The 25,092-nt window shown below is 47.6% G+C and overlaps 1 protein-coding gene across 6 annotated transcripts in view; it reads left to right on the top strand.

Moving 5' to 3' along the window:
- The first annotated feature begins 197 nt into the window (after nt 1–197).
- Nucleotides 198–25,092, top strand: part of FLOT2 (flotillin 2) — a 29,864-nt gene continuing 4,969 nt past the window's right edge. Inside the window, exons 1-7 of one of the 6 annotated variants that reach the window (XM_034752279.1) lie at nt 198–346; nt 9,830–9,911; nt 16,456–16,546; nt 23,436–23,559; nt 23,940–24,058; nt 24,599–24,712; nt 24,823–24,942. In XM_034752279.1, coding sequence (XP_034608170.1) covers nt 298–346; nt 9,830–9,911; nt 16,456–16,546; nt 23,436–23,559; nt 23,940–24,058; nt 24,599–24,712; nt 24,823–24,942 — 699 coding nt within the window. In that variant the 5' untranslated portion in view covers nt 198–297. Of the gene's footprint in view, nt 347–9,829; nt 9,912–14,217; nt 14,309–16,455; nt 16,547–23,435; nt 23,560–23,939; nt 24,059–24,598; nt 24,713–24,822; nt 24,943–25,092 lie in introns of those variants that run through there. The other 5 variants (XM_034752280.1, XM_034752285.1, XM_034752281.1 and 2 more) reach the window with 5 other exon arrangements.

Below are 25,092 nucleotides of genomic sequence, written 5' to 3'. Positions count from 1 at the left end.
CCCCCCCCCCCCCCCAATCCAACATGGCGGCGGCGGCTGCACCCGCCCGTGGCGCCGGGGGCCGCGCCCCTCCCTCAATCCAACATGGCGGCCGGGGTCCGCCATTCCCCCTCCCGGGCGCGCGCCGCCTGGGAGCCCCTCCCAACATGGCGACTCCACAGCCCAATTTTCCCTCCCGGTGACGTACTTCCGGCGGCTGGGCGGGGCCCCTGGCGCGCGGGGCGTTGTGGGATCGGCGGGGCGAGGCCGGCGCTGCGGCTGAGAGTCGGGCGGGGAGGTGTCGTTGCCGCCGGCGTCATGGGCAATTGCCACACGGTGGGGCCCAACGAGGCGCTGGTGGTGTCAGGTAGGGGCGGGGCGGGGCGGGGCGGGGCGGGGCCGTGATGGGGGCGGGGCTTAGGGGGGAGTGCCCGCAGCTCTGGGGGGTCCCCTGCAGGGGGGGGCTCCTGTGGTGCTGGGGGGCCTGGGCCCCCGCAGGGGCGAGGGGGGGGGGTTTGGGGGGGGGTTCCCCACAGCTCTGATGGGGGGCCCGGGAGGGGACCCCACAGCTCTGGGGGTTCTGGAGCGAAGGGCTGGGGGCCAGCTCCAGGACTGCTCTCCAGTGGCTGGGGCGGGGCGCCCAGTGTAGCACCTGGGGGGGGGGGCTTGGCACTTTGGGGTCGCACCGCCCAGGATGCTGGGCTCCCCTGCGGGAGGGCCTGTGCCCCTTGCAGGGCCAGCGAGTCGGGTGTGAAATGTCTCGGGAGGGGTCGGCGCCTCGATCGGAGGGACTTGGGGTGAAAGATGCATCGGCTTGTCCGGAATGGAGGTCAGGCACCTTTCCTCTTAGAGACAGATGGGGCAGGTGGTGCCCCAAAAGGGAGAGATTCTCGTTGGGTCTTCAGTGAGGGTGGGGGGTTTCCATCACTCCCGCCCGTGAGCGCATGTGAGCCCTTTCCCTTTGCCACCTTGGAGCTGCAAGGGGTGTGGCTACCATTGGTCCCTGTGCTGCCCATTTGCTGGTGCTTTGGCGGTGGTACTCTCCGAGGCTGCAGCTCTGCTAGCGAGCTTTGTTTCTGTCATTCATCAACAGTGGTAGCAACAATAGAAGCAGCAGGTACCTTTCTACTGTGTCTGCTAACCGTACTTAGAGTGATGATTATGCCTTTATCTGATTTATGCTACAGTTGCAACTGTGAAGTGTGCACAGTGAAGGACAAGGCCTTAGGAGGAGAGGATCTGGGGCCTGGTTCTATCAAAATGTGGAATTGTGTTAAACACCAATACATGATGCTGCATCCTGTAGATGATGACTGAATCCGTTGTGGTTATGTGGAATGCTTGGGCTGTGGGCAAGAGAATGTTTATGGCATCTACAAATAATGTTCAGTTGCTCAATATGCTGTCAGTCTACATAAATCCTCTTTGTCAACACTGGCTTTGAGATGGAGTTGATGGATAGGTTTGGTGATACAGACTCTGACTCCCAAATCTTTAACCATCTTTCCTCATGCCTTGGAGGAAACAAACCTTTGGGGTTACAAAGGATACATTATGATTATAAGGCTGCTCCACTCCCATTGCTGTGTATCTGAAACTACATCATCATGGTTTGCAAGCCAGTTACATCAGTCCCTTAGCCTGAAATTTCCTGCAGGCAGTGGCAATCACTTCCAGTTGGTCTATTAAGCAATCTGTAAATCTTTCTTAGAGGACAGGCCTGTTACAGAGCCTAATGAGTTGGTTGTAATGAGTCGTTCAAACATGTTCTAAAACCTGCTTACAGGGTCCAAGAATAGTATTTTACAAATAGCAAAGGAAGGGGAATTATCCTCTGTGTTTTTAAATTTGGTCGTTAAGTTTATTTTAACCCCTGATTAGTTACTAATTTTTTTTTAAAGCAAAATATAATTATGAAAGCAGCAGTATATAAACTCTGAATCGCAAGACATGGCAACAGAAATCTGTGGTATCCATTAACACCCCCAAACTGCATTTTCCCCCAGCTCAGCCCCGGTGTGCCTAGGATAACCCATCAAATGCAATAGCATGCTGAGAATTTTGGGGGGTCAAAAAAGAATAGATGTTTTTGTGGAGGATGGATCCAGCAATGACTGTTAGCCAAGATTGGTCAGGGACACAACCCCATGCTCTGGGTGTCCCTAAACCTGTGACGGCCAGAAGCTGGAACTGGACGATGGGCTGGAACACTCGATAATCGCTCTGTTCTGTTCATTCCCTCTGAAGCATCTGGCATCGGTCACTGTTGGAAGACCAGGTACTGGGTTAGATAAGCCACGGGTCTGACCCTGTAGTGTGTCCGTTGCTGTGTTCTTGTATATGAATACATCGGTCCTGGCTATAAAGGTCTGTTCTGTATTCCGTATCGTCACCAAAGATGGCCTTTGTATTCCACTACCCAGCATGCTATGTGCAATGCAAACACCTGCCTGTTTCCTAAGAGACTGGTTCTGTGCTTGGGAAACAGGCTAAAAGAGTTGGGGGTGCTTATGGATGCCTCATTCTTTCCTGGGTGCTTTGCAATAGGTGTTCAGTCTGGGCCCTGGCGGCACGGTTGTGCCTGTGGTACTAATTACCCTTTGTTTATCTGGGTGTTGAGTGACTGGTGGGTTATTAACATGCCGGGGCAGAGCATTCCATGGACATTGAGCAACCTCAGGGGCAGAGTTAAAATGTCTGTAAATGCAGAACCTTGTGTCCGTTTTGGTTCTCATCCCTGCTGTGTGTAGTTATCATAGTTGAGAAGTTTTTGTGTGTGATAAACCAGTATTAGAACATGTTGTGAACAGGTTTATGTTCTGCTGTATAGGGTCCCCTTAGTAATACTGTTAAAAGAGGTCGCTTACTAGGGAGATGGCTCAGAAATATTTTAATTGAAAAGCTTTTTTAGAATAAATTCTTGTCTCTGTTGAGGAGGGAATCTCACCATATGCCACTTCGGGGGTGTGGTTTTCTTTCAGTACTTTTTATAGTGACATACAGTACTCCAACAAGCAGTCAGCTCTCTGTAACTTCTGTTTGACCAATACAACCCTTTGCTTGATGGCCTTATTTGGAAATCTGATTCCAAGGGCACAGGTCAATGGTGAGTGTTAGTGCTTTACTCCCACTCTGTGGTAATTTCTCTGGGTTCCTGTTAAGCCACATATTGGTTATAAAATTACTTCTGGGAACTTTTAAATCCAGACTTGAAGTTCTTCTGTTCAGCATTTGAAAAACTATTCAGGATTTTCTGTGGTTTGGTTCTAGTTTAACCTAAGGACAGCAGTGTGCTATGGGGCACGTCCGTGTGAAATCTGTCCCAGAATCGGATGTCCGGCACTCTCCATACTGGCCATTACTGAGGCTATGGCTTCTGTCCTACGGCACTGGTGCCATTGAAGTTTTTCAGGAAAATGCAAAAAGTACTTTATCTAGACAATCAGACTGCAGTTCCCATTGTGTAAACGACCAATACTGACTGCACTGTTGACGGGTTTATTTGGCTGGCTTATTTCACTTCCCTGAATTTAAGCTATGCGTGGCCCTCCTGCACTCTGCCAGTCATGAATTGTGATCCTGTAATACTTACACACAAACTACATATCCTTCTTGTTACTAGATATCTTACATGAGCAATCTTTAACGTGTGATTGCAGTCCATAAATAACATCAAATGTATCGGCTTACCTTACTGACATGTCTTTACTCTGCTTGTCTCTTGAGTAATCTGGATTCTAGTCAGCAACAAAATGGTCACCTATGTTCGGTGACAGACCCTTTCTCGTATATGTTGATGTAAGACACAGAAGGATCATCCCAATTTTCCTTGGGGAAAAAAAATCACCTTTTTGACTTGTAAACAACAAATACGATATGCAGGTCACAGAACAAATATGGACTCCCATGATCTTCTGACTAACAATGCTTTAATTCCCTAGCTTTGTAGATGGATTAAAAGTTTGTAGGCATGGTATAACAGTAAGGGGGAACAGGCAGCTCTGGCTGTCTTCTCTTCATGGGAGAGGTTTTATGTGTTTAGCCTTTGGAATCAGATTTCCACATTTGTATTCAGAATATGTGTTCCTGAGAGTGAAGTTCTTACACACCTCATGCAAGGTTAGCTGTTTAAAAGGTCTTTAAAGGAAATGGGCTTCCATTTCCCCTAAGATCTGAGTACCATGATAATCGGTTTAGTTTCATAAATGTGATTAGCCAAGAACCTTGAACTGTGACTGGATACAGTACTGTTCTTTCCCTGAAACCTGTTTGTTTGTTACGGTCCAGTACGCAACCTCAGTCTGTCAAGGTGCATTGCAGTGTGACACAAGCCTGAGCCAATCTTTAATACCGTTGTTCAGTAATTACATAGAACTGGGTAATCTGCGTTCTTCAGAGACACTGCCCTTCCCAGGAGGCAGCACTGTAGCCTTTTGCAACAGATGGAATCCAATGTTTCCTTTGTCAAGTGCTTGTTAAGACTCCAAAAGAGTTGGAATAGCTTCTCTGCATGTGTGGTTTGCTTAACATTGCCTTAGGGCTTTTCCTTTTAGTTTCCAGGAAGAATTTAGTGTGAGATTTTCATAGTGTAATGTTGCACATCTTTGTTATAGCTTGTAAAATTCAAGCCATACATTGGATTTTTCTGATCTATACACAGAGTTGCACCAGTTCATTCAAAGGTGTGTTTTGAACTCAATTTAGTTAACCCAGTGCAAATCATGTGTGGACGCTGTCTAGATTAGTTTAAAACTGTCATCAGTTTAGCTTGTTACTGGTGCTAGCTAAACTAGTTGTCAAGGCTGCTTCCTCACTCTGAACTTTAGGGTACAAATGTGGGAGCCTGCATGAAAACTTCTAAGCTTAACTACCAGCTTAGATCTGGTCCGCTGCCACCATTCCCAAAGCTAATTCCCTTCCCTGGGAAGAAGCCTTGAGAGACTCTTCACCAATTCCCTGGTGAATACAGATCCAAACCCCTTGGATCTTAAAACAAGGAGAAATTAACCATCCCCCTGGTGGATCAAGATCCAACCCCCTTGGATCTAAAAACAAGGAAAAATCAATCAGGTTCTTAAAAAGAAGGCTTTTAATTAAAGAAAAAGGTAAAAATCATCTCTGTAAAATCAGGATGGAAAATAACTTTACAGGGTAATCAAACTTAAAGAGCTCAGAGGACCCCCCTCTAGCCTTAGGTTCAAAGTACAGCAAACAGAAATAAACACTCTAGTAAAAGGTACATTTACAAGTTGAGAAAACAAAGAAACTAACACGCCTTGCCTGGCTGTTTACTTACAAGTTTGAAATAGGAGAGACTTGTTCAGAAAGATTTGGAGAACCTGGATTGATGTCTGGTCCCTCTCAGTCCCAAGAGCGAACGACTTCCCAAACAAAGAGCACAAACAAAAGTCTCCCCCCTCCCAGGGTTTGAAAGTATCTTGTCCCCTTAGTGGTCCTTTGGGTCAGGTGTCAGCCAGGTTACCTGAGCTTCTTAACCCTTTACAGGTAAAAGGATTTTGGAGTCCTCTGGCCAGGAGGGATTTTATAATACCGTACACAGGAGAGCTGTTACCCTTCCCTTTATAGTTATGACACTAGTATAACCACTTTTTGATTAATAAGTGTCCAAACAGGAGTTTGCACTGGTGTAACTAACCCATACCATTTAAATTAATTTTAGTTAAGCCTTGTCTACACACAAGTTGTATCAACTTAACTCTGAGATTCTGACACTGGTCTATGCCTAGACTTGACTTCACTGCACATGAATTTCTTTATGCATCTGTTGTCCAGTTTCATTTTCTCTCTTCCCCATCAATAATTGCTTTTAATTACTAACCAGCTCCCTAGTTTTCTGCACTTGGTTGTTAGTGTTTTTTTGACATTTCCCAGCATGGCTCAGTTTATTTTGGTTAACAAGCCCAGTATGTTTGAACAATAAACAGATTGGGTTATGTGACTTTCACCATTTGTTCTACTTACAGAACAATGAAATTTGGCAATCCCTTTTCCCATAAGAGGGAGGGGGGATAAGAAGAAAGCAAGAGAAGTTGTTTCATACAGGTGAAGGGCGGGGGGGGGGGAGGAGGTTCCTAGTCCCTCCTTTCTCCTCTGTCTCCTGGGACCCAGCTCATTTTGATTCTCCTTCCCGTCACCATCCTGTCTCCATGAAGTCACTGGAAGAGGATGTGTGATCACCAGAGACCCTCCCAATATGACCTGCTACCATCTGTAACGGTTAAGCTCCCAAATGCAGCAGCCAGAGTAGGTGGTGACGGCTCACATTGTCACGCTCACTCATCAAAGCTAGTTTGATTACAGCAGACAGTACGCATCTGTTTAATGGTTTAAACTGCAGAAGGGACCTCTACCTTTGGGCCTCAGTGGGTATCTCTCTCTGCAGCTGGGAGTGTGCTATTTTTAGCTCGCTAGCTCAAGCCTTGCTAGCCTAAGTCTGTCAACAGCTGGGAGGCTTGTTTCAGATGTTAATGTAGCCACGCTTTGTGTTTCTGGCCTCTCCTCAGATGGGCTTCTGTCGTTTCTTGAATGTGACTCTTAGAGCAGCAGCGCAAAGTGCCTTTTTGGATCTGCTGGAGGCATTTTCTGTATGTATACTTGGAACTAATCATAAACCCTAATTTGGTTCATCTAATCTCATAAGAAACAGGCCATCTAGTTTCTGTTGGCTCTGGGAACACTTCTGACTTTAATGCAGGAGCACTTCCCTCTGCAGGCTCCAAGCTGGAATACTGCTGTCTGGCATGAATCCTCCCTCCCTTGGGAATCTGGCTGGCTGCATTCTATTGTGCTGGAAAAGGCACAGTGGAGGTCTGTAAATTGTAGCCAAGTAGCTGTGAGACCCACACTTGAAGAAAAGAGGGGATGTTCTAGCTGAAATAGGAGGTTTCGCTGCCAAATCTCATTGTGCTGGGGATTGTTTTCCAGATTTGCAAAGTTTTCACATCGGTGATTTGTTTTTGGTTTTTCACTTGATCTTTGGGACCTGGGAAGCAGATGGCAAGATTGTAAATGGGAAATTAGTGTTTAAAGCAATTAGTTCATGCAGCTCATTCTTTTACCACCACGGTATTCTACTGTGCCCAGATGTACAACTTGTATTAAAGAACCAGTCTAGCAGTTCACTCCCGTTAGTAAATTCAGATTGACTCTTTCTAGAAGAACTTTATTGTAACTTTTCATATTTTCTTTCTGCTTTGGACACTACTCAGAATGATTTTATAAACCTCACCAAATCTGGGCACAAATGTAACTTTCTGTGCTTTCTGGTGAGAACTAGCAAAGGTGCTGCTGCTCATTTTGGAGACGATTCTAAGTAGGATATTTCCTTGCATTGTCCGTGAAAGAAAATAACATCTGTTTGAAGGGACACATGCTGCCATTTCTGCCCAGTGATAAGTACGGTTCTGGGAAGCAGAATCTATCCAGAACATGTTGCTATACAAGTAACAGTCAGAAAATGAGGTTAAGAAGCGGCAGAGAGCGTACATTCTGAGAGTCTGGCTAATTAACGGAGCAAGCCAGTCTCCTAGCCTCCAAGAGCTATTAAATGACATTGCTTTGAATCTGTTTTAAGAGCTGTCCTAGCAATCAGCTTCTCTGAGGGCTTGTCTTCGCTACAGCGGCACAGCATGGACACTCCCTACTTCCATAGCAGGGGTTTTTCTAATCCCTCTCTCGCAAAGCCAGTAGCTAGGTCGACAGAAGAATTCTTTCGTTAACCTAGCTGCCTTTTCATGGGTGGTTAGGTTAAACTAACTGCGGCACTCAGGATACACAATTTTTCACAGCCCCAAGTGAGGTAACTGGGGTTGATCTAATTAAGTGCAGATCAGGCCTAAAGTCTTCCCCCCCCCCCCGATTCGGAGGAATAGTCTTCCAGCGGTCATGCAGGTTGGCATGGAGCTGTTGTCTTGGAGGTGGGAGAAAAATGCATGTACAAGTAGTGATCAAAACAAAAATCTAAGCTAGTGGCTCTTAAGCTCATTGGTTTCAGGTCTTAAACCCGGGCATGGCAAAAAGAGTTACTGGGAAAAACACAAAGTTAAGCAACTTGCAAGCAATTGAGTCTGTGTTGTACCTTCAAAGCCTGGGATGTCTTAATATTCCTGAGCTAAAAGCAGCCGGTATTGTCCACAGCTTGGGGTATTCCCCCTGCAAGAATCCAACTTTTCAGCTTGTTTTTTTAAACTGTTGTTTTAGAAGAAGCCTGAAGCATAAGGTGCTTTTGAGATAACACTGTCTGTGTCTGTGAAAAGAAGCCTCGGTTGTTATAATAAATTACCCTGCTTTTGAAACACAGGCACCTTCTGCCTGTTGGATTTCAATATGGCAAACAACAAACATTTTGTAGTACATTTAATAGGATTTATATCGAAAAGTTGCCTTCAGAAAATAACCTTGTGAAAAGAGATTTGAGCAGAGGGAAAAGGGCACTAGCTTCCTGATTCTACATAGAGAAGGAGTTCACATCATATTTACTGTAAATATTATCTGTGGTTCTGTACAGGAAACGGTATCCAGCTAACCCACTCTAGGCCCTGGCAGGATTTCTTCGTCCCCCGTATCTTGGAAAGGATTTTTAATTTTTATTTAGTGCTGCAAATATATGTGGCTTTTTACAGGACCTGCCCTGAAAATCCCTCTGAGGGGTTTTCTCTAGCACCCATTGCTGTAATAAAAGTGCTAAGGCATTACAGTCTAACTCAGGGGTGGGCAAACTTTTTGGCCCGAGGGCCACATCTGGGTATGGAAATTGTATGGCAGGCCATGAATGCTCATGAAATTGGGGGTTGGTGTGTGGGAGGGCTCCAGCTGGGGGTGCAGGCTTTAGGGTGGGGCCAGAAATGAGTTCATGGTCCAGGAGGGGGCTCCAGGCAGGGGGTTGGGGGGGGTGAGGGCTCCGGCTGGGGGTGGGGTTGGGGGTGTAGGAGGGGGATCTGGGCTAGGACCGAGAGGTTTGGAGGGTGGGAGAGGGTGCAGGAGCCAGGGAGCGGGACGGGGTGCAGGCTCCGGTCAGCGCTTACCTCAAGCAGCTCCCGGAAGCAGCGGCATGTCCCCCCTCTGCCTCCTACACAGAGGCATGGCCAGGCGGCTCTGCGCGTTGCCCCATCCGCAGGTGCCGCTCCTGCAGCTTCCATTGGCCATGGTTCCCGGGTAATGGGAGCTGCGGGGGCAGTATGTGGAGCCCCCTAGCTGCCCCTTTGCGTAGGAGTCAGAGGGGGGCATGCCGCTGCTTTCAGGAGCTGCGTGGAATGGGGCCAAACCCTGACCCCTTTCCCCGGTGGGAGAGGGCTGGATTAAAACATCTGAAGGGCTGGATGCGGCCCCCGGTCCATATTTTGCCCACCCCTAGTCTAACTCTTGCAAATATGGTAGTTGGGTCAGCACTGAATGTACAGCAACCTCAATGGTGAGGAGAGCAATATATAGGGGGGCTTCAGGAAAGATGTTCTTCATGTGCTCTGTCCTGTGGATTAGCATGCATTTAGCTCGCCTCTACCATTGCATCGGTCGCCCGTTGTGTCAGTACATCACTGTGGTTTCAGGAAGATTGGGGAAAACCAGCAGAATTAATTTCCTCAGCCATGTTCTTCAGCCTCTGGAGGTAGAAAGGCCAGTATTCCAGAAGCTGCTGTTTGTCCGGGAGCTGCTCTCTGCCTTTGCTTTCCCAGGAATTGCACATGCATTTTCTGCAAGCTTGGGGGCGCTACCGGGGCTCAGCGTTGCGTGGAGAGCTCTTTGGAAGCAAGTTTTTATTTGTCGCTTGCCCAGGGGAGATGGCGCTGGGTGTGTAACTATAACCTACTTGTGCTTTCTGCTTGTGCTGCAGGTGGCTGCTGTGGCTCCGATCTCAAGCAGTATGTGTTCGGAGGCTGGGCCTGGGCTTGGTGGTGCATTTCTGACACACAAAGGTAAGGAGACCTCTCTCCTCTTGCTTGTGTCTTTTGGGTAGGTAAACCTTCAGGCTGCCAGCAGTACCTTTAGGAACATAGAATTGGCCAAACAAGATCAAACCGTTGGTCCCCGTCAAGCCCAGTACCCTGCCTCCAGCCATGGTGTTTCAAAGGAAAGCTCCACCCCCATCCCCCACGATGCCTCTAAACAGTTGTGCAGTGTTGTAGTCGATAGAGTGATGGGAAGGAGCGGAAGATCCTTTTTGGCCCCTGAGGAATGTCCTGAAGCATGAGATCTAATTACAGTCATGTAATGATGGCCTTTTAGGGCCGCTAACACCTGCACAGCCCTCTAAATCCAGCTGTGGATTCATCCTCCGAACATCCTGCAGCTGGTCTTTGTGATACTTCAGGAAATATTTCCTGCTGTTTCAAATGTACCATCTAGTAATGTCGTCCTATTCAAAACAGGTGTTAGGGGGCTTGTTCCTTCACCCTCGCACTTCCCTGGTCCTTCTCGCAGGAACAGAGAGCAACGATGTCCAAAGGCGCAAACCATTCGATGTTTATTGGGGTGAACTTCCAGCAAGCATGATTCCAGTTTCCTTCCTCAGTGTCCCCCTTCCCAGCTCTGACACCACAGAGCCTTGCCTGTGTCCCTGTTCCCATTTCCCCCCCTTAGCAAAACATGATTCCAATTCCCCCACCCCTGTTCCCATTCCCCCCTTGCTTCCTGATTGACTGCAGACTATATAATAAAACTTGAGTTCTGCTTAGCTATAGCTTAACCCGTCATTTTACTGAAATTTAACTAACCAATCCTGGCACATTGTAACACGGTTATTTAACCAATTATATCCCACCACCTTAATTGGTTTACACCCAACAAAAATTATACAGCAGACAGAAACAATCACAGAACCAGAGAGAGATTATACAGCCAAACAATAGGGAAGTGAAGACTACAGTGATGGAACAATACAGAAATGAGGATTTCACATCCCAGCTATTGAGAAGTGAGTTCTTGTCAGATAGGATGCTATCAAACTAAGTTTCCTTTTCCATCTTCTAGGCTCTTCCCTTTCTCTGGAGGCAATAGGAATATCAGGACAGGATTGTATTCCTAACAGCCCAATAGCACCTTGTTTCCATGTGACTAGTTTGGGATGTGAGGATGTGACCATACACTTCCCAGTTTATGGCTGCCTCTGCTGCTTAGCCGAAGGCCTTAGCCTAAGAACCAGGCCTCAGACTGTCACAGTACGAGAAGGCCCTTACACAGACAGAGAGTGATTTTGATTCTTTCTTTTATACCTCCATAGCTAGCTACGTGATAAGAATACACCTACATTCTTAAAGTACAGGACTTTACAGACAGGCCTGAATATCTCTATCCTAACACTAGGACCCACATAACCTGGTAGTCTCAGAACAATCTGGCTCTGGCTGCGTTCTCTGTGTAGATTATTTGTGCAGAGATGCCCAGATACCATGGCGAATGATAGAGAGTCTACTTTCAGCTGAAGTATTCTTCAGGCAGATATTGTGTGTCTCCCCCTTAACATTTATTTTATTTTTTCCAGATACCTCAAAATCAAACCAAATTGAGGGGCCGTGTCTATGTTTAATGTTACTGAATTGATTTTTCTTTCCAATTGCTAAAATCAGTCAGTTTGGGGGAACTCAAGAACTTTCAGTTGCTATTCCCCTTGCTGGGAGGCGAAATGCAGTGACAGGGACACAGCTGCTGCTTTGCTAAGAGGCTGTAATAGAGGTGCTGTGTAGTGGGGGCTGGTTTTCCTTTGTGGCCAGTTTGGTTTGTCTATCAGTAAGTGTAGAAGCTCTGTTGGGAGAGCCGTGTGTCTGACTGTTCTTGCCAAGCCAGTCTTTGATAAAGGGTGCTGGTGATTTGCCGGTGGCACTGAACATACGGGGGAGGGATGGAGTGAGGAGCAATTTCCGTCTCCTCTTACTCAAGTCTATTTTCCTAAAGGTATGCAGCCCTGCGTAGTTTCAAAAACTAACCGTTACTTTGGGATTGGGCCCAAATTTCTGTTTAAAACCAAGGGATTTCCTTTCTCTCCCCATTCCCAGCCATGCGTTTTGCTTGCTGTTTATTATTGCTTCAGTCTTTGAACTAACATGCTGTGATAGTGCTGCTGTTGTCCTAATGTAACTGCTTAGTCTGCAGGTCCATGGGAATGTCACAATAAGTAACAGTCGTAACACCCAACTGACCTGTGTGGGGTTCCTTCACACTTATAAGAATTAATGGGGAAAAGGAGAAAGACGAGACTTTTTGGTTTTGCAATAAGAGTGAAGGCCAAATGGTTCTAGTTAACCTGCGCTGGCTGGCCGGCCTCCTCACTTGTTCTCTCGTTCGATGTTTTGCCACTGTCAGATGTAGTTAGCATGTTGCTGTCCTTACTGTGCACCTCCAGTGTAATAGAAATGACACATTGTCTTAGCTGTCCGCTTCGGGATACCCACTGGCTCAGGTCGCTTGTGGGCACAGCAAGCACTCATCTGATGCTGTTTGAAATTGCAAATGATTGACACCACTTGTACAGGACTCTCTTGTGGTGGCTGCCACACTAGGTTGTTACAGTGCCAGGGCACTATAGCACTCCGACTGCATGTGAAGGCTGTCCACTAATGCTTGCCGTCTTAACAGACTTTCTAGTAGCACTCGGGTCAGTTGGGAGAGTGAAGAAAAGCCCAGCTCTGGTGTGCAGCACGGGAGAACTGATGCTTTTGGTACGGTGTGTTTTCAGTGGTGTCAGGCTTTTCCCCAACACCGCTTCAGACATCTGACACCACGTGAGCATTGAGAGGAGTTACTGTTTGAACAGATGGCTCCTGTCCTTTGTGTTTAAATGGTTCCCTTTTTGAGTTTCTTGAGAAACCCCAAAGAGGCTCTGACACATCATTTGCAGAAGGAATGAACTTATTCAAGGGGCCTGAGGATTTGTCTAAAGAGTTAAAATGAGGGGTGGGCTCGAGGGCAGGGAGAGATTGTAATTTAGTAAATGTTTGTACACTAGTTAGTACAATGGGGCCCTTAGGTGTTGCCATGATATAAATGTTAATCTTTTACTTCAAAAAAGTCTGGGTTACCAGGTTGTTCGTTACATGAGGTGCATAGGCTTGGGCTATGTCAACACTGCACTTTCATCAGTGAAATCTTTGTCGGTCAAGGGTTTGAAAAAAACACACCCCTGCCCGATGAACAGTGCTCCCGCCAACAAAGCTACCGCCCCTCGTTGGAGGTGGTTTTATTTTGTTGGCAGGAGAGCTCTCTCCTGGCAACAGAGCAGCTACACTGCGTACCTTACAGCTGTGCAATGTAGACATCGCTTTAATTACACACATTCTAGAGCGCTCAGAGGCACCTTGCCAGGCATGCGAGGTCCTGAGTGGAGGATTTGATTCTTATTCCAAGAACAGATGACCTCCTGAGTAACTCTAAGCACAGTGTAAGTAATGAAGCTTCCTGCATTCACATTTGCCTGAGGGAATGAGACTTTCCTTCTCTTGAACTAGAAAATCTCCACAGGAGGACCAGTCGGAAGGTAAAGCCAGAACAGCTGCAGTTATTGCCCAGTTGTCGGAGGGAAGCCCGGGTGGTTCTCAACTGGGAAAATGGAGTAATAATTAGTGCTGGTCAGAAAACAAAATGTCCATCCCATAGAAAATGTTGAGGTTTCATAAAACATTTCATTCCGATTCAGGGCAAAAATTAACAGCCTTGGAAATATTCTGTGGACAGAAATTCTGACATTTCAAATGTGGAGACCTGGAATGGAATGTTTCAGCATGCTGGCAGCAGGCCTGGCAGGCAGAAAATGAAACTGACAAGAGCCTTCCAGGTGGGGGCTGTCACTTCATGTTCCCAGTGGGAAATTTAATTTTTTTTGGCAAAATCGAAAATTCCCTGAAAAAAATTGATTTTGCAAAAAGGCACTGACAGAAAATTCCTAAACAGCTGTAGCAGCAATGTCCAGGTGGCAGGAAGCCTTTGTTTTGCAGAATATCTAAATACATGGTTCACAGCCAGAATTACAGATCAAACCATACTATACAATCTAAATAAAGCTACTAAGCAGTGGCAACTCCCACTCCCCCAGGTAGAGAGAGACTGGGGTTTGTCTAATGGAAATCTGCGCAGCTGTGTTAGGGACTCCGGAGTGGGCAGCGGGAGACATGGAAAGTGATAGGGGAAAATGAAAACCTGAAAGTCCCGTCTGTCCTTTGCGTTGTGTCTATTATTCTCTGGTAACTGCTTTGTGTATTTGCTGTCCTACCCTTATTTATCGCTGCTCAGACTGTCTTTGGAGGTTATGACCATCCTCTGTCGCTGTGAGAATATTGAGACGTCGGAGGGGGTCCCACTGTACGTAACAGGGGTTGCACAGGTAATAACCCACCAGCTTCCTAACATTGTGTCTAACCTTCTTCTCTCCCTTCCATTTTGTGCAACAGCAGCAGCAGGATAACAGAAACACTAACTTTTCCTCTAGTGGGACTACAACTAGATCTCAACACCCTCCTCTTTGCCCCCTTCTCTGGTGTTTGCCTTCTGGTGCACTCCATAGCTCTGTAGGTAATGTAGAGAGATGCTACTGACGTATTCCAAATTCAGGGCCAGGATGGCTTCTTTCAATAATGCTGCAGACATTCCCTCTTTCCTTTGGGGACACTGTCCTCGTCGTGTGCCATGGGAGAACACAAGAGCATCCAATAATCGCAAACCAAACCAAGTTCAGGCTTATTTGAGATGGGAGGGGCAAATTGTGATGTAGGATTTTTGTTGTTCAATTTAAAGCCTGTGTGTGGAAAATTCCTAATGTGACTGGCTCATTGACTTGTTCCCAAACTTGTGCTTGGATTAAACCAAGTCCTTCTATTTCCCACATGGCAGTAACGCCCATCTTGAACGTTGTTGTGTTTTAAAAGCACAGTATGGAAAGAGTCCATCTTATTTTGCTTCACATTTGACTGATGTTTGTACGGCGCCCAAAGCATCGATGTAGGTGCTTATTATTTATCAGTGTGAGTTTCCTTCCACTGGGCTGAATCTTGGTCTGCTCCAAGAGCTCGTGTGTGCTACAGCAGAATTGAGGACTCATTACCATATTTGTTCTAGTTCGTAGCGTAGCTAGGACAATTAAGTGTTCCCCAACACAACTCCAGCCCTGTACTAACTGTTAAATGTAGTCATCGCTATAAACTCACGTGGCAGTGATACCCAGTTGTATGCACTGTACAGCAGGATCTGTGTAATCGGACCCCATGCCTGCATGCCAGTTTAATTAGGGTGATTGCAGAGCGCAGACTCACTGCAGTACATTTGAATGACTTCACAGAATGGTAAAGTGGCCTATTCAGTGGATACTGCTGCCTACTCATCTCATGCCTGTGAACTGATGTTCGCTGACATAAACCCTCTGACCTGTGCCTCTTTGATTTGATTCAGAGCTGGTTTGTCGTGGCTGCTAGCCAAGTCATACTTACTCTCCTAGAACTGGTTCAAAATTCCAATCCCTTGTATTCTATGTATCTAAATAGGGGTCTGGGGCACGCACGCAGCTCTGTGGTTCTAACTCCTGACAGGCAGCATCCTCTGTTCTTCCAATCCCTGACCCTCCCCCTCCTACACACACAGCTCTGCCAATGTACTTTGGTCCTAACTAGCAAGGAACGAAGAGGAAAAAGGATCAGATTGATACAACCCAATAGCTTAAAGTTCCTGTTTGTTTGGCTGATATTGAAGAGTAGTCGTGGCCCTAGAGGGCCCAGGCTCTCCATTTCAATAAGCTTTGGGTCCCTGAGGAAATAGGAGACTGGTTGGATGCCTGGAGCTGCCCTGAAGCAACAACCTACATGTGGATTAGAATTACCAGACTCACACACCCAAAGTGGGGCGGCGCTCAGTCCTGGGTTTCATATCCTGATTGCCGGGACATTAGCTATTTCAAAAATCAACTCCTGGCCTGGACAGTGAGACTGGGAAGGATGGCTATAGGCCAGGATGTCTTCAAAATGTACTTGTGACTCTTCTCCTAGAGTAATACTTGATGAATGTCTGAGCCTATGGGGTCTGCACAGGTCTTGTGGTATCTGTGTCGCTACTCCAGTTAGAGAGATGAAATCTGGCTGGGCGTTCTCATTCTGATACTGTACTTTTAAAACTAGTGACACTGACCAAGCAGATCATATGCTGCCTTTTTATTGGGCAATTTATAATATCCAAACTTTCAGATAGAGGGGCCTTTGGGGATTAGCCTATAACCTGATAGTGAGCTCAATAAAAGGGAAGGGGTCACATTATCTTGTTCAGTCTGGCTTCCAGGCCTTTCTCTGTTTAGAAAATGTCTAAGCGTTATTTGAAAATCTTACTTCCTTGGCTGAAATGACCTCTCTAATTATGAACCGAGTCACTGGACAGCATCCTTTACATTACCTGTAAGAAGTGTGGCAGGTAGCCTGGGGCAGGAGGTAGAGGGGAAAAGCTGACAGTGTGTTACCTGGAAACGTGCAAATGTTCTACGTTTTTTGGCAGGATTTCCCTAGAGATAATGACGTTACAGCCCAGGTGCGAGGACGTAGAGACGGCGGAGGGGGTAGCTTTAACTGTCACAGGTGTGGCACAGGTACAGTAACTCCAAACATCATTTCAGGAATGCATGCCTCTAACCTACCTCCTCATTTTTTCCTCTTAGAAGGGTGCTGTAGTCCAGTAACAGAGGTTATCTGCTCTGAAACGAATTCTTGTATGACAACAACACTGTCCCTGTTGTCGGTTCATACGACAGCATGTCCATGGAGTGAGGGAGGGATGTGACTTCTCCCACCCTCCACAAAATCATTGCTTCTTTTCCAATGTTCGGTCTCATTCATTCATGCAGCATATGAGGTGTGTATTGGTGACATGACCTACTTCTAAAAACTGTAACATACCACGGTGCCCCTTGAGCTTGATCTATCATTTCCCAGAACTGAACCATTTTGTTCTGAAATCACATCAATCCTGTTGCTTTGCATTAATATTAATAGGCATTTGTAGCGCATCATAATTCTACATGATGATTTACAGAGTTTAAAGAAAGACTTAGTCCCTGCATATAATGTGTGTAATGTTCTTTAAAAAGAAAAACACAAGTCTCTTATGCTTGAATTGGATTCTGATTGTGCCAGAAGGCTCACTACAATGCTATTGAATTGTATACTCCTATTTTTCATAAGTTTAAAAATCAGCCAAGAAATTGACTTGGGGTTTATTTCTGGCATGCAAGGTCTGCTTCCTGGAGAGTGTTTGCGGAGGGAAATGTCACGTTTTGGTATTGAGTTCTGCTGCCAACTCAGGTAGCAAGATGCCTCTTAAGAGAAAAAATCAAATAAAAATGGCTGCTTGCAGCTCAGCACAGCCAGTCTTTCAGTTGGACATAAACTTAGACAAAGTGGTTCATGCAAAAATGGTTTTCAAAGTGCATTTAACTGCAGATTTGTACTTGGTTCCTTGTGTAAACAGCGTGTGTATACAGTCACATCACGGTGAAAGGAAAAGGGTACGTCCTTTTTCTGTATCATGAACAATTAGTCTGAGGAGTTTTACTTTGTGTTTTTGGTCACGTCAGTGTGTTGTGGCCAGGTGTCAAAAAGCCAGATGTTCACGCTGCTAGCAAGGGACAACATCATCTACTTGTTTCACACCTGTTGGGAATGGGGACTTGAATGAATTTCACTTCCATTTCCTAGAAATGTAAGTAGCAAATGGCCTTAAACCCATGAAAGTCTGTCAGTCTACTGCCTTGTTCTAAAGTGGTGGTGCAGAACGTCATCTTTATAACAAACATCAGCACACTGGCATCCCCGGACTGTCATGCGCAGCAGAATGGTTGTATGCGTGCCTCAGTCATCAAAAGAGAACCTAGATCCGCACTGATGCTTCAGGGAGAATAGTCATGTGGTTCGAACATGGGATTGGGGATCAGCAAATCTCTTCCAGGCTTTCTGTATGACTTTTGGCAAGTCATTTAACCACTATATGGCTCTCTCGCTAAAATTGGAACAGTACTGACCTACCTTTCAGGGGGCAGCAAATTAATTCATTAATGTCTGTAAAACTCTGAGAACTTCAGATGGAAGGTGCTAGTACAATGCAAATGGCTGTTGTTGGTTCTTATATTTCAGGCTTAGCAGATCATTCATTTCCACTTGACTGCTAACATGTTCACATAACCACAGAATTTCCTGCATATTGGGCTAAAGTGAGGACCAAATGCAGGTAGTTGTGCACGTCACATTGTGGCTTCATCTATCCAAAGACACTCTTCTATTTTCATAACCACTGTCTAAGTAGCCCACCCTCACTCTGATCTAATTCTGCAGCATTCTTTCCCAGGAAACCCTGCTTGCCAGTGGCTTTACTGTGGCAATAGTATAATGGAGAGCTGACTACGATACCAACTGATTGAGCGTTTGCTATGGCACAGGCTGCTGAATGTCTCATTTTAAAATCCAATGCAGAGCTCACTTAATTTATTTTGTATCCTCTCATAGCACTCATTGCTCTTTGCTGCCAAAACCAGGAGCCCCAGTAAAAAATGTTGCTACCCTCCGGATCAAGAATTAATGTTAAGGGTTTTTAACTGTTGGGATATAATTGTAAAGGACTCCTCAGGTCACATGTAGCTCCTGTGGGTTTTAAGCATGGGGTGCGGAGACCTACAAAGTAAGACAGATATTCCCATAACTTTATGAAGTTCCAATAGAAAGGCTTTTAAAGTAAATCAGCTTTTTTCCTTTGTGTTGCATGATTCCACTGTGGTATTGTACTAGTGCATGAAGATGGAAAATGACACTGACAAGAAACTAAAGTGGAACTGACTAGTTTGTTTGCCTTCTCCAAACTAAGGCATGCAGAAAGCAAACAAAGGATCTTACTAGGGAAAAGTTTGATTCTTTGTTTTGATGCTCTAAAGTGTTCGTAACATAAATAAGGACACTTCAAAATGCACGTCCCTGGGCAGTGACCCTTTACCACTTGGTAGCACATCACTCTGTGTCAGTGGGCTGCTTTGGGACACATGGGGATTGTGCCTTGGGTGTTGTAGGATTGCGCTGTACCTTTACACTGAACCGTGCGGCTGGCTGGCTTGTGCCTATGCTCATTTAATGCCAGTTTGACCTGGGGGTGGCAATATTGATCCGCTAAAATGGGACTCTTTTTGCAGAGGCACTTTGACTTCACACCCGCTGAAAATTCCTTTAATTGTTTGAATGGTATTTGAAAAAAATCCCATGCTGTGGCTGTTCCCTGTGTGACAGACTGGGGTATGTAGGGGTCAAGTCGTACACTCCCATTTGGTTTTATGAATGGCATTTTGACTGTAAACTTCCTGTCACTTATGTATCGTGAGCTCCATCCAAGACATGTTGGAAAAACCAGTCTGGTCCTGACAAGGGCACCGTGCTTTGCTAGGGGGTGGGACGCCTCCTAGAGGGGCCTCAGCTCGAAATGGTTCTTCTGTACAGAAACAGTAGGTTTGCTGCCAGGAAGACTCACTACACAGCAACCTCAACGGGCGGCTGGGACAGCTGCAGTTTCTCCACTTGACCAGTCACGAGGAGAGACTTTAGTTAAGGAGGGGGTTCTGTGAGCTCAGAGGCCTTGTGACCGTTGCAGTCAAAAGACAAGGCCAAGCTGGCAGGAAGAGGTGCGTGGCCTAAGGATGCTAACACCAAAGCCAGGACTCACAGGAGTGGTGAGATTGTACTGGGGGGCTGTGTTCGGGAGCCATCTGTAACCCTCGTGCTTTTTAAGAATAAACTGTTAGTGGTTAGAGATTCTTTGGTTAAGCTGGTGTTCCTTGCTTTACTGCCACGTCATCCCTGAAACCAGAGCTCCCACAATCAGGTCTAAGCAGCTGGGGGCTGAGGCACTGGTTCCAGGGTCAAGGCAGCTGGACTGCAGGGTCCCGCTACCCAAGAGGGGGGTCAGCTATGGTGTCTACACTTGAGACCCAGAGCTAAGAGCAGTGCCCAATCGCTGTCCAGATCCAGGGGCTTGGCTTAGCTGACTCGACTGCACTGAAAGGGCTCTCTGTTATGAAAGGGGAGCTCGTGGAAGACACACAGTGGAAGTTAATCTTTGATTCGTGCTGTGCATTCTGCTGCTGAGTCTCTCCAATTGTTTGTGGTATTTGAAAGAGTCCTTGTCTGAACCCCCAGGCTGAATATGCTAAGACAGCTGACTTGTGCAAGGCTTCTGCGTCATCGTGTGGCCCCATAAATGGCCCTTGCAACCCCCTCTGGTGTAAAAACCACAAATTGCTCTCTTGGAAATGCAGGCAATCTCACAGTTGGAATACTGCGTGCAGGTCTGATCACTCCATCTCAAAAAGGATGTGTTAGAATTGGAAAAGGTACTGAGAAGAGCAACAGAAATGATTAGGGGGACGGAACAGCTTCTGTATGAGGAGATTCAAAAGACTTGGACTCTTCAATTTAGAAAAGAGATAACCAGGGGGAGGATGATGGAGTCTGCACAGTCATTAATGATGTGGAGAAAGTAAATTAGGAATTGTTGTTTTACCCCTTCATGTAACAGACGAACCCAGGTTCACCCAATGAAATTAATAGGTGGTGGGTGTAAAACAAACACAAGGAAGTATTTCTTCACACAGTCACCCTGTGGAACTTGTTGCCAGGGGATGTTGTGAAGGCCAAAAGTATAACTGGGTTCAAAAAAAGAATTAGATAAAGTCCTAGAGGCCAGGTCCATCAATGGCTGTTAGCCAAAATGGTCAGAGAGACAACCCAGGCTCCGGGTGCCACTAAACCTCCGATTGCTGTTACCCCCTTTTCCAGATCATCGATTAGATGTGAGGGTCATTTCCTCTCCCAGCACTGGGCCTGTCTCCGTCTCCACGCCTGGGCAGCGTGCTGAAGCACTGAATATTGCTCCCCTAGGTGGTAGGGTGAGACATCTAGGGAAACCCCTCCGAGAACTGCAGCCACACCCCGGAAGCGCTTCATGCAGCGTCTGAAAAAGTTTGAGGACTCTGAGTCAGAATCTCAGCCAGCGGTAGCTGAGTCCATCCTCTTCGCAGTGCTGTGAATGTGGCAGCGCTGCTGAGAGACATGGCCCAGCGGGGTTTTGTTTCTCGTCAAGGAATGAGGCCCTCCACCACAAGATGCCGATTCAAGGAGCCCCGAGCAACTTGCCAGCTGCTCTAGAGTCACCTCGAAGTAGCATGAGAAGGTGCAGATGGCACAAGCTGTCCCCTGTGAGTGGCAGCCTGTGATGCGTCCCGGGGCTGCAAGGCACCTTGTCTGTGTGGTTGTGGATCAGCTCCCTGACTCCACCAGCCAGGCCTCGCTCTCGGTGCAGGTTAGCAGTAGGCACCCACCGTCCCCGGAGTGCCCAGAGGGGGAGCGCCCAGCCCCTGATCCACTGAACACTGAGTCCCTACTCCCAAAGGAACAGTACACACCACTTACTAGTGTGCGCCCGGGATCACCGCTCCCCTTGACACGTAGCACATAGTGAACACAGCACATTTATTATGGAAGGGCAGAGATTCAAATGATAGAAAGTAATTACACTGGAAACAAATGGTTACATATACAGCAGAATCATAACCGGCTTGCTAGTGTGTAAAGGTAACTCACAAGGCATTCCCCTGTCTCCTACAGGACCGCTTGCTCCACGTCCTTTTCCCAGCGTTTTCAGTCAGGATGGCCGAGATTACCCCCCCCCCCCCCACACACACACACACTTCATAAAATCAAAGTCACTGGCAACTTGTCTTCACTGCCTGAAGGATGGCAGAATGTCTCTCTGCACCCCCCAGATACCTTTGATCTTCACCTGAAAACAGTGTCTCCTCCCCCCCTGCATTTACCTCTTCCTGTTGTTTTCCTTCTAAAATCTCCGCAAGCTCTTCATTAACCATTTGACTCAGTGTGCGAATAGCCCTCTGATGTAAGACACACAGTGGTCCCCTGGGAGAGATGGCTCCCCCTCGGGTCTGGAGAAGCCTGTTTCCAGGCACACTGCCTTTAACTAGCAGGCCTAGAGAAGGTCATTCTTAGAATATCACATAACTCCTCAGTCTTTTTTCCTTCCTCCATCTCAGTGATTTGTGTGAGCATTTGACACAGGCTTTCAGTAGAGACCACACCTGACATTCTTTCAGTGAACCTCCCCCGCCCCCCCCAGGATCCCTATACCGCTGGGTACCCCCGTGCCCTTTGCTAGCTGGCCTCAGGAGATCCCTGGGGCACACAACCCATGGAAACTTCAGGTCCCAGCAGTGGGCTCTCAGATTAAGATGGAGCATTGCATGTTGGGATCTGTATTTTCCATGGGCTGCAGCTCTGTGTTAACAAAAAGCAGCCACATAGTAGATGACTAGAACTCCCCGGCCACAGGCTGTTAGCACCGAGTGGCAGCAGCTGCAGCGTGTGCCCAGGGTCTCCACTGGCTAACGTACTCCACAGGGTTTGGATTTAAACGAGGTTTATCTTAAAGGAACATGTCCCATACCAAGAGAACCATCTTTGAGCCCGGCAGGAACGTGAATCTTTGATGATCTTAATGGACAGGCTGTTGGGAGTTGAAAGTTGAGCCGTGTGTTACTGGAGAGAGAACCGTTCCCAGCTTTGCAGAGAGCTACTGACCTGACCAATGACCTTGTCACGATAATTGGGGCGTCCTGGGTCAGACCCGCTTCTCACAGGGGCCTCTGGGTGTGACTGTTCCCTTTGGTGAGACGACTGGGAGCCTGGCCTGCCATGACAGGCTGAGGTCACCACCTGAGCCACTTGCAGACGTGGCTGGCAAACTTCCTGCCGTGGGCAGGGCAGAGCCCAGCAGGCTCCGTGTCTGACGCCCGCCCCGGCTGCTGTTTCTCGTTAGGAACGTTACGTGGAACTTTGATTTCCAAGTGCTCCTAGGACAAGTCCGGGTTGTTCTCGTTCTCTGGCATTCCTGTTTGTGGACGGGCTAGCTCTAGCAAAGGAAGAGCGAGAAGCAGGAAGGTAATGAAATGGGATTGTACATTGCTCCTTGGGTATACCCCTCCCCCATGTGTTTGGGTATCTGCATGGTAATTGTGGCCTTGGTCGGGTCACCTCTGCAATATTTGTTACCTGTTCAGTTTGATTTGGGTACGGTCGGTGTGCGCACTGGACCCGCTTCTGGTATTGGCCAGTGGAGTCACCTACTATCGCTGGCACTGACATGGAGGTAACTGCAGTGATCCACCTGCAGAGGTCAACTGTAGTCATGGGTTTGGAGAGGTCTGCGTCTCTGCTCTCCATCACTGCTCACTCTGCAGCAGCAACTGCCAGTGCTCATTCAGTTGTGTCTCCTGCAGTCTTGCTGTTGGTGTTCATGAAGTAGCCAGGTCCCTTGGAGTGCTTGTAGCTTGGACAGTCTGGTGGCAGTGCTGCTGCTACTGCTGTTGGTGGAGGTGCCTGTCTTCCTCTAGACTGACCTTTATCTCACTGTGTTTTTTTTTCTCCTGCCTCCAGGTGAAAATAATGACAGAGAGAGAGCTTCTGGCTGTGGCCTGTGAGCAGTTCTTGGGGAAGAACGTCCAAGACATTAAGAACGTGGTCCTTCAAACGCTGGAGGGGCATCTGCGATCCATCCTAGGTGTGGTGCAACCAGCGCTGCCACTGATGTCACAGTAGCCAGTGCCTTGAATGGCGTTTCCCCTCTGTCTGTACAGCTCTCAGTGGCTGCTGCCCTCTGGGTACTCGAGAAACAAGCTAGTACAACTGCTCTTCGTAGTCGGAGTGTCTGGCATCTTCCTCCTCGTGTGAAGGTGTGAAATTGAGATGTAGGCAGGCCTGGCAAAGCCTGGGCAAACGGTTGTGCCCTCACGTCCAACCCTGACCCCGCTTCTCCCAGCTCTTGAACAGCCGGGAGATAAATGGGGCCTGTTGTTCCCGGGTACCTCCCGAGCTTACCGCCCACCTGTTGTGCTTTTCCCATTGTCCGTGCAATAGCGCTTTGGCTTTTTCCTTTTCCAGGCACCCTGACAGTGGAGCAGATCTATCAGGACCGGGATCAGTTTGCCAAGCTAGTGCGGGAGGTGGCAGCTCCAGATGTGGGCCGCATGGGCATCGAGATCCTGAGCTTTACCATCAAGGTACAGCCAGGCAAAGGGAACCCCACAGCTGGACGAGGGGAACTCACTGGACAGATGGCGGGCTCCTCCAAGCCCTGCAATGCTAATGGGGCAGTAACCTATCGGTCCTGACTTCTTTGAGGCTGACTGATTTGGAAAGGTCTCTGTGGGATTTACAGTCTGCCTGTGCCCTGCTGGAGTTTCCATAACAGCAGCTACAGGCTGGTATAAAATACGGACCATACATACAGTTCTCTGTATGCAAAGAGCTGGAATTCAGCGCCCCGTCAGGGCCGGCTGTAAACGTCGTGTGCTGCCAACTGCACCACTAAGGAGTCACAAGGGGGTTGCACAGAGAGCTTCTCTATCCTCCTCTGTGTGGTAACCTTCCCCCTTTGGCATCTCTCTAGTTCTCAGGCAGGCTGGCAAGGCAGGTTTGCATATCCTGGAGCGAAGCGGCTGCTGTGTTATCGGGAGCACTAGGCACTCTGGGAAGGAGGGGTGGGCTCCGTGATGGAATGACTTGTGGTGGATGATTTTGAAGTCTCTCCCTCTGTCTAGGATGTGTACGATAAGGTGGAATATCTGAGCTCTCTGGGGAAGACTCAGACAGCCGTTGTTCAGAGAGATGCCGACATTGGCGTGGCAGAGGCTGAGCGAGACGCTGGCATTCGGGTACGTTCAGCAGCACTCCCCCAAAGCGAGTGTCGTCCCTCAGCTGCTTACCAAGGCTGCTGATGTCCTCGTGCGCCTAACTGAGTGTGTGGTGTGATCCCTTCCTGCAGGAGTCGGAGTGCAAGAGGGAAATGCTGGACATCAAGTTCATGTCAGACACTAAAACGGCCGATTCCAAACGGGCCTTTGAGATGCAGAAAGCCGCCTTCAGCCAGGAGATTAACATTAAGGTGAGAGAGTCTGCTTCCCCCGGCTGGATTTCTGACCTGGAGATCAGTAGCAGGGGTTCTTCCCGGCTGCCCTTCTCCGGGGTCTGTGGTTAGTCGTCTTCTCTCCTTTTTATACTGAAATATGCTGAAGAAGTCGCTTGTCAACCAGAT

This window comes from Trachemys scripta, chromosome 18 (genome assembly GCF_013100865.1).
Source record: "Trachemys scripta elegans isolate TJP31775 chromosome 18, CAS_Tse_1.0, whole genome shotgun sequence".
In the NCBI taxonomy this organism is placed as follows: Eukaryota; Metazoa; Chordata; order Testudines; family Emydidae; genus Trachemys; species Trachemys scripta.
Note: the sequence above shows the minus strand (reverse complement) of the source record. Positions and strands in the feature narration are given on the sequence as shown.